The sequence below is a fragment of the Uloborus diversus genome, chromosome 2 (genome assembly GCF_026930045.1).
Source record: "Uloborus diversus isolate 005 chromosome 2, Udiv.v.3.1, whole genome shotgun sequence".
Taxonomy (NCBI): Eukaryota; Metazoa; Arthropoda; class Arachnida; order Araneae; family Uloboridae; genus Uloborus; species Uloborus diversus.
This window is the reverse complement of record NC_072732.1, coordinates 56,004,404-56,017,991: the sequence shown is the minus strand read 5'-3', so window position 1 is coordinate 56,017,991 and position 13,588 is coordinate 56,004,404. Positions and strand designations below refer to the sequence as shown.

The 13,588-nt window shown below is 34.3% G+C and overlaps 1 protein-coding gene across 1 annotated transcript in view; it reads left to right on the top strand.

Annotated features, from left to right (window-relative positions):
- The window catches only part of LOC129235156 (myotubularin-related protein 13-like), a 123,613-nt gene that overhangs the window by 38,193 nt on the left and 71,832 nt on the right, over window positions 1-13,588 (top strand). Inside the window, exons 17-19 of the mRNA XM_054868847.1 lie at window positions 4,122-4,310; window positions 6,131-6,253; window positions 13,001-13,197. Of these exons, the coding sequence (XP_054724822.1) occupies window positions 4,122-4,310; window positions 6,131-6,253; window positions 13,001-13,197 (509 nt within the window). The remainder of the gene's footprint in view (window positions 1-4,121; window positions 4,311-6,130; window positions 6,254-13,000; window positions 13,198-13,588) is intronic.

The following is a 13,588-nucleotide window of genomic DNA, read 5'->3' as shown; positions in this document are numbered from 1 at the left end:
CTTTGAAGATTATTATTTAGCGGGGTGATTTGCCAGTAGTTGACCATTTAGTGGAAATTTCTACAAGTTCTATTTAATTTCACAGGAAAAAAAACTGGAAAAAAATTGAAAAATTTTCCATTTGTCTATAAAACTATCAGGATCAACAGTTACTAATCATTTTTCTGTTTTGCTTACTATTTTTCAAGTTATTTGGAATAGAAGTTAAAAAGGGATATTTCACCAGTAGTTGACCAGCGTCTGCCAGTAGCTGACCACTTTTTAAACAATGTAAAATCTGAAAACTACAGTATTAAAATCGGACTGGATGCATGCCTGTATGTACTTATGTTCCTTTGAAGGTTGCCCCTGATTGGTTGTTGGGGGGATGACGTCATCACAGCTGTCACATGACTTTGATGATGGTTACACGACAGTGATGACTAATAGGTTAAAATGCCGTGAAAATTTCGTGACATTTGCTGGCAAAACTAAGTCACCAAAAGAGGATGCCAACTTTATATTACATCTTAAATTTCTTTCCAAGTCTATCGACTAAAAACGCATATGACATCATTGATATATGAAATGCCGAAGGCACCTTAGGCAGAGAATCTAGCCATCCTGGACCAATCATATAATGCTTAAATATTTACTAAAAATAACGCATTGATATTATGAGTTAGCAGTGTAAGTACAGTAAACTCCCAATTATCTGCAGAATAGGGTACATGGTAATCGCAGATAAGTGAATTTCTCTCATAATCCGCAAAATAAATTAAAACCGATAGCTAAAAAAATCAACACTCGCACATACTTTTAAACTCTGCCAGCAATGACCTATTAAATTTCTAAAAGTCGCCAAATTTGGTGACATTTAGCAATTTTTCGCCAAATTTGGTTCCAAAAATAAGTTGCCAAAAACGATGCCAACTTAGCGATATCTCTTGCCAAGTCCATAACAGCCACTCTAAACAGATATGATATCATCATCATGTAAGTCGCCACAAGACCCGAACGTTACCATCGACCCGTATCTAGTCAGCATAGCTGTCAGAATAATGCCTCTATATTATATAACATTACTATTAAGTAACACTTAAATGAAAAATGTGTAATAGTTTATAGGGGTGTCTAAAAAAAAAATCCTTATATACGCAGTCCTAGCGGCCTATTCGCTGAACCTATCGATCCAAAATTTTAGGACAGTTATTTGAAGGAATGCATTTGAAATTAATGATTTTAAATAAAGCAGTGATCTGATGGCCGTGGTTACAATGATAGAATTTCAAAAATTTCAAATGACAACACCCACTTTTTCCTTGCACAAATTGATCAGCGTATTGATGAGCCAGAAATGCCTTTCGATCGATCAACGTGTGACAAAAATTGTTTGTTTGAAAATTTAAGCACCGAGACTGAGGAAACGCTATTTACTCAGCATTTTACATATTTTTTCCTTAAACTTTGCACATAGTGTTTAGTGGTTGGTGCTTCTACTACTGTCTTACTCTGTGAGTTATGCAAAATGCTTCGCTTTTATACTGTCACTAGGATAAAGAATTTTCATTTTTGCAGTTTTTGTCACCCGCCACTCGTTACAGCACAATTTGAGGTTTTTCAATACGTGGATCAATTTTTCACAAGAAAAATGTGGATGTTGCAATTCGAAATTTCCGAAATTAATTTTCTAAAACAAATTCTGTGTTAATACTACGTTATACCTTTCGCAACTAGGAGAGCAACTGTTCAGATAACCGTAACACAAATTTTGGTTCTATTGGTTCAGCGAACAGGCGGTTAGTCAATTACCTGCAAAAATACTTTTTTTTTTTTTGAACAAAAGTAGCATTATAGTTTATCTTAAGCTAAAAAATGTTTGTAATCACTTTGGTTTCGAAAAAAAAGCTTTGAAACCAACATAAGTTCATTACTTGACCGTTCTGGTCAACTACTGGCATTAATTGCATTTTATACAACCAGTAGTTGACCACCCCTCAATCCCAGCATAAATGATTAGTAAAATAATGCAATTTTTTTATTTACTTAGTATAACATGGATGATCAGTATATATCAGTAAATGAACCTGAAAAATGAAATTTAACGTCGAGGAATAAGATTTAACATTTCATCTCATGGCAATTCTCACTAGTAAACAAAGTGATTTTATTGAAAAATTTTATGTGTCTTTGTAATTGTACTGTCCATGCTGGTGGTCTCCATGCGAAACTTTAGTTACAACTATAAATTATAAGAGAACACTTCATGGGATGCTATTAATTAGTTCCAGCAATCAGATTAAAAATATCTACTTACAGTAAAACCTGTCTACAACAATACTGTTGGGACCTGAAAAAAATATTGTTATAGACAGGTTATCATTATAGACAATTTGCTTATTTATGCTGACATTTTGCTGGGACCAAGGAAAATATTGCTATAGACAGGTTTATTGTTATAGACAGTATTGTTATACTCAGGTTTCACTGTAGTTAAGATAATTCACAGATTCATTATACTGAAGACTGGGTATACTTGATCCCCTTTTTTGTTGGAGTTAATATCTGCGTGTGGGGTATATTGCTATCACATATGTTTTCTTGCCTTTGTTTCATACAATTTGGCTTTCCTCATCTTTTGAGCAACTGGTGCTTGAAACTAATTAGCACCCATTATCTTCAGTACTGAATTTTGTTCCATTCCTTGCACTACTAGTTTGAGCACCCACAAAGGAAAAAAACAAAAACAACAACAAACCGACACATTTTCCAAAATTGATCAAAATATGTAAATATGTCCCTACTGCCATGCTAAGCTCAAATGTGGTATGTGCAGGAAAACTCAAAATGAAAAATTGATGATTAAAGTTTTGCAACTCAATTTGTGACTTAATTACACGTTCAACTCGCGATAGTCATTTCGTAAATAATTTATCTAACCTACATAAGAGCGTATTTTCTTAAAAGTCTTTATTTAAAATGAATGAATGTAGTTACAATAAATTTTCTCTTCAATAACGTTTTCATATACTAGGTTAGTTTCGCTGTAAGTGACTATTACTCGTCATGTTTAGGGGTATCTGCACAGATACGACAAAAATAGCTTAGTAAAATGTGCTTAATGTATTATTAAATTATACTGAAAGCATCTGCTTTATTTGAACTTAGCTGTCGCTTTATTTTGTTAATACAAATGTAGCAGAATCTGCCTTCTAAAAAATACCGTTTTCAAAATTTCAGACATTTAAAACTGTAAACTATAATAATTTTCTGTTCTTTATATTCAAAGAATGTGTTGCATTTTTATGCTATCATTTATGTTTTTTTTTCTTTCTAGATTGATTTTTTGAGGACATAATTTTGACAGCAGACAATACTTAAACAAAAATATAATTGACTGTAGTTTTAAATGCTTTTTTTTTTTTTGCATAAAAGAGTTAGTTATAAATATTTTATATGCATTTCAGTTTTAAGAATTTGTATTTTAACTAAAAAGCTGAATATTTACTTGAACATTTATGCAAAGTTGTATTAGTTTTTATTATTGTCTTATATCAACTATTCAATCAATAGGTGAACTAAATTTCAGTACTCAGTTACAACAAACTGCTACATTATTAAATATGCTGCTTTACTAAGGTATAAAGGATGTATCTACGTAATTACTAATTAAATAACGAGTAACTACGCAGATACCACTTTAAAGGCTTAGTATTTGTCACTTATGTTCAAATTGTCTTAGCAAACTGCACAAAACATGCATATACTACGTTTTTCCTATAGCGTTTTTTAATACTTTGCGTTGACAAATCGCAAAAAAAAAAAAAAAACCTAGAGATTTAGGTAAACGAAATTACTAATGACCACCGTGTGACAATAACTCAATTTTGATAAAATGTGTCAATCATAGTGTACCTAACATATGTGGTAAATGTGTTAAAATTTTAAAATTTGAAATTTCCCCAAATCCAACTGTTTTTTGAACATTTTTACTCTCAGATCAAAAGTATTTAAAAAAATCCTGATTTCTAGTTTTCCTGTGTAAACTACTTTGTTCATGTTTGTATTTTCTGCATTTCATTAACTGATTAAATTTTAACACACAATTTCCTTTATATTAATATTTCTTCTTAATTTTCTAGAAGTTATGCACTGGTGTTATACAGTTTGCTTATACTTGTATTCAAGAGCACCTTGTTTGGCAGAATCAGCAGTTTTGGGAGGCAGCATTTTACCAAGATGTTCAAAGAGATATACGTGCTTTATATGTTCCCCAGCGTTCACTAGTGGGGGAAAGAGAGACAACTCTTTCACCTATTAGTCCAAGAGAGGTAAATGTGCAGAAATTTATTTAAGTTTCTATTAGATAGCAAGATAAGAATTTTTGTTATGTGTGCGTAAACATTTTCCAAATGTCTTGGATGTTAGCCGAGGGTTTACCTAGTGATTTTTCTGCCTGATCAAATTTAAAATTACCCATTAATTTTTCAAAAATGTGCTTTTAAAAGGTCTCTGGAGGAATTGGTTGCAGCTCGAGTGTTTCGTTCTTGACTAGTCTGCCTTTTCGTTACCATTGATTCTTACATGAGAAGGAATCCATTAAAAATGATTGTTTTGTTCTAAATGAAAAAAAAAAAAAAAAAAGACAAGGTTTGTCTAAGTTTAGAGATGATCCAAGTTTCTGCATTATGATCTTAAACTGCAGTCTGTATGACTGCTTTGGAATCAACTAAAATAACTGCCTTTGAGAAACAATTGATATTTTTCTTGAAATTCTCCAGAGCTAGAGAGATTGCAAAAATCTCTGCATCAAAATTTGACATGAATTGTCCCACTAACACATTGGCAAAGAGAATTGCTTATATCAGCCTCAGAGGTGTCCTGTATTTTTGAGCCTTCAGTGTCTCCATTTTGAGCTTCCAGTCCCCATCCTCTTGTCCATTTGAACAAGAGTGTACTAATGTAAGATTTGGTTGCAAAAATTTCAAAAATAAGAGTTTAAGTCTGAAATATTAATTTTGTAATAATGAAAGTGTGCCAGTAAAAATCATTAGTTTAATATCCATTCAAAAGATATGCTGAAAGCAGTTTCCCTATGCTTTCATAATTTTTACCTGATTCAGTACAGGGAAATTATTGTTAATTGTGTAGCTTTTTCTATCTACAGTCAAACCTCCCAATAGCGAACACTGTCAGGATCAAAGTTTTTGTCCGTTAACGGGGAGTGCCCGCTATTGGGGAGTCTGAATTTACAATGACATTTTAATTTTGTATTTTAAACCTACACATAGTGTATAATTCTAAGTTAAATTAATGAGTAGTGCGAATATAAGTGAACTTACCCTATAAGTAAATAATCCGCCGAATCATTCGGGAAAATAAATTAGGAAAGCATTTAAATTGTTTCCCCTGGATGAACAAAACCAGTCAAGCACAATGGAATCAATGTCGTTGATTTTCAGCATCTTTTTTGTTTTAGATGGTAGCAAAATGTAACCCAATCGGCTACTTTTTACTTCATCTGGCAATACTGTGCTGATTCCTCATCAGCGTCTGGAGGGAAAGCAGCACCAACGCTCGTCTCTACAAATCTGGGGGGGGGGGGGAGATACCGTTAAGTTGCATGAGAATATTTTTTATAATGAATTCCTCTCCCATGCAAACTGATTAAGCAAGGTACTGTGTTAAAGGAGAATTTTTTTTTCTTCTGTTTTTTGCTGGAATTTCGTGCATGAAATGGAAACAAAAACTTTCATAAGCTTCGACTTAAAAGGCTCCTGTTTTCGGAGAAAAAGGGGTGTTGATCTTATGGGTACTAGTTAGTTCCAGATATCATAAAGGAGTGGAAAGTGCTGAGCAAAATCTTACCAAACACAGAAAAATAAAATGAAACTCGGCTGATTTACTGTCCGCTAACGGGAGTGTGCGTTTAACGAGGAGTGAAATACGTTATACGCCTATCTCAAGGGTCTGGGGATTCAGAAACTGTCCACTAACAGGGAGTGCCCGTTAAGGGAGGTTTGACTGTATATTTACATTTAGAAATATTTTATATTTGTTTTGCTAAAGGACAATGGTAATAATTTTATTTAAAAAAAAATGTTCATTGTTACTTCATTGCCCTAATATTTTTATGTTTGTCTTTCTTCAGAACAAGGATATCAGCATTGCCTGGAATCGAGGAGAAAACAGGAACTATAATGCTTATAGCAATGGATCTTCAAACCTGGGTAGACAACCTGAACCAAGTGCCTTGGAAATTGCTGCTGAACAAGTAAAAGATTTTTTTTGAACTATATAAATATGTATTATAATATTTATCAATAGGATAGTGTTTTTGATATATGATTTTGATCTCCTAATAATTTTTTCAAGTGTGTGATCTAGTCATTAAAGAATATATATTTATGTTGTGGTAAACAATGACTGATACTGCATGGTCATAATTACAGTAAAACAGTTTTGAAACTATAATAACAATCAGGGGTGCCCACAAGGGGGGATTATGGCGCAAGTTGCGCCATCAAAATTTTTGGGGGGGATTTTTTTCCAGAAGGTTTTTTTTCTTTAGAACATGAAATTTTCGAAATTTGGAATGAAAAATATTAAAACTCATTCAATAATAAATAGATGCATTAATAATGCTTTTTTCACATACTCTCTTACGGGCCGTCGCAGTAGCTAGCACCCCCCTCCCCCCCTAGTTTTTCAGAAGTGGGGCTGCCAATTTCATTTTAGCGATGCAACTAACGAAAAAAAAGGGAAACTCTTCGTTGTTTTGCAAAATTAAAATAGTAATTATAAATGAACAATTGAAATAATAGTGAAAAAAAGTATTTTTTCTGTAAAATTTGAATAGCAAATGTAATCTTAAAATACAATTTAGGAGCATCCATGATTCTCTTTTATTAGGAGTATCTAAGTAAAGGCCGCAAAAATGTACGCTTCAAACATTTTTATTAACGCAAAAAAAAGTATTCAGTACAGTACACTCTTCACTAGGCAGCAGAGTGGGTATGTCTGCCTAGTCGGAAACTATGGGCTCGGATCAGATTAAAGTATTGCGCATAGAGTAAAATTAGCTTAATGGGAGGGATGACCGGCGACAAAACTAACATTCTGCACGCCTTGTCTCTCGGAGGTCCTGGTTATACAAAATCATGCTTCATGGTTCTTCAGTTAAAAAAAATAAAAATAAAACACATACATAAATAGGACAGCTTCATTAGGACAGCCCACAGGATAGGGGTCGCCAAAACATTCCCATATGTATTTTTTTTTTGATGAAAAATGTTGTAATGAAAATCATTGCTAAGTGGAGAAAAATGTATGGGTCGCCGAAATAAATTTCAAATAGAGAGAGAGAGGAAAGAAAAACAGTTAAATGTAAAGAGAGATTAAAAGTATTGTAATGAATACTCACACCAAAAGTTCTAAATGTTTGAATGTAAAAATCGTAAGTAAATCAAAGCTTGATCAAGACATGCAGGTTGCATATTTAAAATAAAATGAAGTGGAATAGAGACCTAAGGTATCGCAGAAAATTACCACATCCGTTCAAATTGTTAAAAGTCCTTTCTCTAAAGCCGCAAACGCTTGTATTGCAATAAAACAAAAATATATTCGGTGAGAAATTGAAAACTTTATTATGGAAAATCCAAGCAAATAATCGTGTTTGGCAAAGGAAAATTAGAAAAAAAAATCACAATGTGTTTATCAATAATTAAAATTTACAATGAAGATAGGAGTGACCATACTGAAAAGAAGAGTGGAGAACTCCAAATCCTTCTTCTTACGTCCCCTAAGCTGGCCTGGAAGTGAGTTTTTAAAACTTAGGTTTTGAAAAAATCCCGGGAAAACGTTCTCCAACCCCAATCCTTACCCTAACGTCATTTAAGATGGCCTACACCTGAGTATTTAGGACTGCAATTTCGGAAAACCGTGAGAGTACTCCCAACGTAACCTCTGAAAAACGCCCTCTCAATTAATCATTCACATCATTCAAGGTCGAATAAATTTCGTTTTTGGACTTTAATTTAAAACAAAACTCCCTAAGGTTTCCCAAAACTGTCGTCCTCCAAATATTACCGAAGATCCTCAAAAATTTCATTGTTAAGACTTAAATTCAGAAAATTTTTCGGGGGAGAACTCCAAAACCTTCTACTCTTCTAACAGTATTTAAAATCGTCTACGATTGCGTTAATTAAATTTCAATTTGTAAAAATTTGCCAGGGGATTACTCCGAATATCTCCACCCATTAACATCAACAAAAATCTTCTAAAATTGCGGTTTCAACAGATCGAATTTTTTTCAAGAGAATGCCTTCCCCTTCAAAACTCCCCCCCGCCCCCTTTCATCGAAGGTAGGCTTAAATACGTCTTCGGAGCTATAGTTCCAAGAAACTGGCGGTGCACTAAATTTTTAACAAAAAGTGTCTCCAATTGTGTTTTTAAGGCTTCAAAATTTCGGGGGGGGGGGGGCACATCCCTCTTCTCCTTAATATAACTATAGATCGTCTAAAACTGAATTTTTCGAACGACAATTTTCAAAATTTTCCCGGGGGGAGTCCTCGGACCCCCCTTTACGTAATCAGAAATAATTCCCAATTGGGAATGCGTTCTTGAAGTTTACATTTTGAAAAATTATAGATTGATGACCCCCGAGTCTCTTCCTCTCTCAACATCACCATAGATCGTCTAAAACTGTATTTTTTAAATAACAATCTTGAAAATTCCCGGGGGAGAGCCCCCGGACCCCTTCTTCGGAACATAGTTAAATATAACGTACGATTTTGTTGGGAACTTAAATTTGGAAAAATTATCGGGAGAGGCTATCCTGGACCTCCCTTTCTCACAAACTTAAAATATACTCTAAAACTGCATTTTTATACCTTCAATTTCGAAATAATGCAAGAAGGTAACCCTCCGACACCCCCTAATTCTGATAGAATATTATCCTTACGATTAAATTTTTATTGCTAGTAATAAGGTCTAGTAATATGACTATCCCTGCTAAATCAGAAGCCAAATCTTCTCTCTCTCTCTCTCTGAGCATTGAAACATGCGTTCAAAACAATTAAGGGGCCGCCAAAATCGTCCCCCCCCCCCCCCGTTTTTTTGACCTAGCGACGGCTCAGGTAGTCTTTCCAAAATTTAATAACCGTGTCTCCTTTTCAATGAAGGGAATATCACAGACGGCTATAAGTTGGTGTCCGTTTCAAAGCTGGATCAGACGATTTGATGTCTTTTCAATTTTTTATAAATTTTCTGGAAGTAGCACAATTTTGCATGATGAATACGTGTGACAGTGATGAGAAGGAGAGAGGTCAAAAATATTTTAGTGTTTGTAATGATTCTGACCATATGCTCTAGTTTACCATTGATTCATTTGCACCTTGACAATCGTTAAGAACCAGTTTTGAAGTTTGCGAATAACGTATTTTTTATCACTCCAATCGATAATTAATATATTTTATTCATTAACTAGCTTAAGCTTATGAAGAATTTTTCTCATTTCACTTTACTCCCATCTTCTCTACCATTTTTAAACTGATTGCTTCAATTTATCATTAGATCATTTTCATTAAAACTTTCAGTGATGTTGGTTTTCGCTCATGGAAGGAAGTAGAACAGTCTGTTCTCAAGATGTTTAAATTATTTTTCGTAAATCATATTTACTTTCTTCTATATCTGATATGTATAGAAGGATATTTGATTCGTTAAAATTTCCGAGTTCTGATTTTCGATGTGTGCTGAATAGCTGAGTCCATTTTTGAGGATTTCCGACAAAGATCTGTCATAATGTGTGTGATCCATCTTTTTTGGCTATGCGACTTCAATTTTGGAAAACTTCCATAAGAGCTCCCCCACTGTAACGCCAGAATAAGACTCTCTTTATCATCAAGAATCATCTAAAACTCCGTTTCTAGTACTGCAGTTTTGAAAAATTTATAGGAGAGAGCCCCCGACTCCCACCTTTTTTCTTAGCACGATCAAAGAAAAGCCTAGAATTGCATTTCTGGAATATCAATTTTAAAAAATTGCCGGAGGAATGGCACTGAAATTCACCTTCCACTAATATTATCAAGATCTATCAAAACTGCGTTTTTAAAGCTACAATTTCGAAAATTTAAGTGGAGAGCCCCTCTTCCCCCCCCCCCAATCTCGTCAACATTATTTAAAAAATCGTCTTATATTTGGTTTTTAGGGCTTCAATTTCGAGAAAATTACACGGGAGAGCTTCCGAAAACTCTTTTGCTTAACGTCACAAAGGTCGGCTACAATTGCAATTTTAGAGCTTCAATTTCAGAAAACTGCTTTTCCCTCAACCATAGATAACGTTTTTAAGATTTTAATTTTAAATATTTTCCTGGTGCGAGCCCTAGGATCTCTTCTTTATCTAACATTGCCACAAATAGTCTAAAACTCGTTTTTAGAACCACAATTTTGAAAACAAAGGAGAGCCCTCCTTAACACAACGTTAAACTATCTACAATTGCACTTTTAAAGTTTCAATATTGAAAAATTACCGGGAAGGGGTAACCAACCCTTTTGTCCCCCTAACATCACCAGAGATCGTCTAAAACTGGTTTTAAAACTGCAAGTTCGAAAATTTTCCGGGGGAGAAACCCCAGGGCTATCTAAGTGACAATAAAATAGGATTCATATTGTATAGATTCGTATTATATACATTTAATAATGACTCCATCCCAAGCCAGAAAGTTGAATCCACTCTTCCTGTAATTATTCATACGTTTGAAAAAAGAAAAAAAAAATAAGGTGAAGCAAAATTCAGGAGCACCCAAAACTTGTTTACTCAAGGTCCACGTTGTAAAATTTGGGGAGGCAAGGCAGGTCAACAATTCAATAATATTTCAGTTCAAATGGTATTTTTTAGCACTAATCCCTCCCCCCTTGAATTTGACTGGAAATTATACACTCCAAAAACTTATGTTTGACCCGATTCGAAAGTGAGAAAATTTTTGGGGGGGATTTTGCGCCATTGAGCTTGGGGGGGGGGATGGGCACTCCTGATAACAATCGCTATTTTTTTCATTGCAAAATAATCAATACTTTGAAAAACAAAAATTGGCGTTAAAATAGAGCATGTTGTACAAAAACATAAAACAGTAGTGTAGATCTCATGCAACAAGTAGCAATGTAAGCAACTTAATACAGGAGAAACAAAGTGCACTTAGGTATAAGTGCATGAACTGAAAAAGCTTTTTTTCTTTTGCCAAATAATAACTTGTTCTCCCCCAATTTGAGAGGAAGAGAAACTAGGCTTTTCCCTCTGCATTATTTTTTTCTTTTCCGTTCTTTCTTCCCTTGTCCCCCCCCCCTCCGTTTTTGGCAGGATCATGCAAATACAGAATAAATAGCCATTATATAAAACATTTTAATTCATTATTACCACTTCCTAAATCATGCATGTTCAGAGTTAAAGTTTTATGTTCTATTTTATTTAAAAGAAAACTCCTAGGTTGTTAATGAAGAAAAAAGAAAAACAGGTTTTTACTGCAAATCTTTTTGTAACTAACAGTGTTCAGAATGATATAAAAAGTATTCTAAGTTTTAAAAAAAAAATGTTTTTAAAATGCCAATTTGTCAAAAAATCAATCATTTTGAGGAACTTTTTTTCACAAAAAGGTATGGGAGATCCATATACATTTCATTTCTAAAGTACATGCAAATGACCTAACATGAGTTCCGAACAATAAAAATATCTGTTAGACTAAATCATTCGCCACCTCGGAGCAACAGTAAGACATCTAACTCTAGGAATAGCAGTAAAATATCCTACTGTTACTTTGAGGCATTCATATTGTTGATGCTGAGATGATTACAAAAAAAGAATCATTTTGTGATTTTGAAAACATCTACTTTTATGAGATTCAATTTTAAAATGCTGTCCTTCCTATTGCTTGTTTGTATTGTGCAATTATTCCATGATTATGACCATACTGAATTTTGTAAGATGCATTAAAAAAAAAAATCTTTTGAATTTTGACATCTGGAATTCAAATTATGTTTTTTGCAATTACGGGTGTTTGTCTGTATGTGTCTGTGTGCAGGCATGAGTGTGTGTATGTGTATGTAGGTATGCGTGTGGTGTAGGTGTTAGAGATGAGACGGGTTCAGCCCGTCCCGAGAGACCGGGCTCGAATCGGGCTCGGGTCTTAGAACCGAAAATAGGTTTCGGACTCGGGCTCAAGCACAGATATTCAATCGCCAATCTCCATACAAATTCAAAGCAAATAAACATTTTCCTACTGTGGGAAAATGAAAGGAACATTTAAATCAGTTCAATCAATGTAAAATTTACCCTCCCCCCCTCCCAAAAAATTAATTAATTAATGCTTATTTATAGTGTTCTTTTGCGATTACTATTGCAGTATGTCATACAGTAATGTATTTGAAGTGGAGCATTTTAAGAAAATTTAGAAACTTCTGTTAATGAAGAACATTTGACCTAACATTTTTCATTAACAGAGAGATCATGTCAGACTGTAGAAGGCTCACTTTCTGACACAGGAAAGTTTCCTTCGGGCTCGGACTGGCTCGGTTTTTGGTCCGAGACAATATCACTCGGGATCGGGTGGGCTTGGTTACAAATTTTCAGGCTCGGGCGGGCCCGGGCTCTCAAAAATGAGCCCGAACTAATCTCTAGTAGGTGTGTGTGTGTATAGGATATGGACGCAACCTGGAGACTGTTTTCGCTAGAGCAGCAGCATCGTGAAGCCGGTCGACGGTGGTGCTGCAAAGGGAGGCAGGGAGAAAATAAAATGATATAGGAATTCAAAACAATCAAATGTGTGTGTGTGTGAGAACAATAAGCAATGTGATTGATCAAAAACAAATTGTCCATGGGTTGTTAAAAATGATAAATTATTACTTTCAAAAGTTTACGTCCAAACCTAAAACTATGTGTGTAACTTTTATTTTTATAGCATTTTTTACTTTATTTTCACTTTGAGTTTTTGAAATTTAGTTTCCAATTTCAAAGCAGTTTTTCTAACAGATGCGAGTATGGTCGAATTTAAGCAGAGAACAACAGAAGGAACTGATGAACAATGAAGAATCTACTGTGTATAGTCAAGCTATTCATTATGCGAATAGAATAGTTGCGTTACGTGTGCCATTGGATGTGAGTAAAAGTGCCAAAAGTACAAATGATCTTGAAAGAGAGAGTAACAGCAACAGTAATGTAACTAATAGGTAAGAATATTTCTTACCTGTTTCTTAATGAAGCAATAAAATAAAAGTACAAGTTTTCTCTCAACTTTAATGTGTTAAACATTAGCAGAGTTTATTTATTTATCTGTTTTTAAGTTTATAGGGTTGTTCTAGGGTAAATGACTAGTTATGCTAGGGTAAATGACTAGTTATGGACATCCAACCAGTAATGGGCAGGTTCAGGCCCGTGCTGGCCCACCGGGACAAATCCCGGTGCGCCCCATTTTACAGCGCTCTTTTCCTCAATGAATGTAAAATTCTATCGAAACTAGCACGAAAAAAATAGTTTTAAACAAAATATAAATGTATAGTACAAAAACTCAGCATAGCGACAAATTGAATATTGAAGCCTTGCGGCATTTAAGTTGAATAT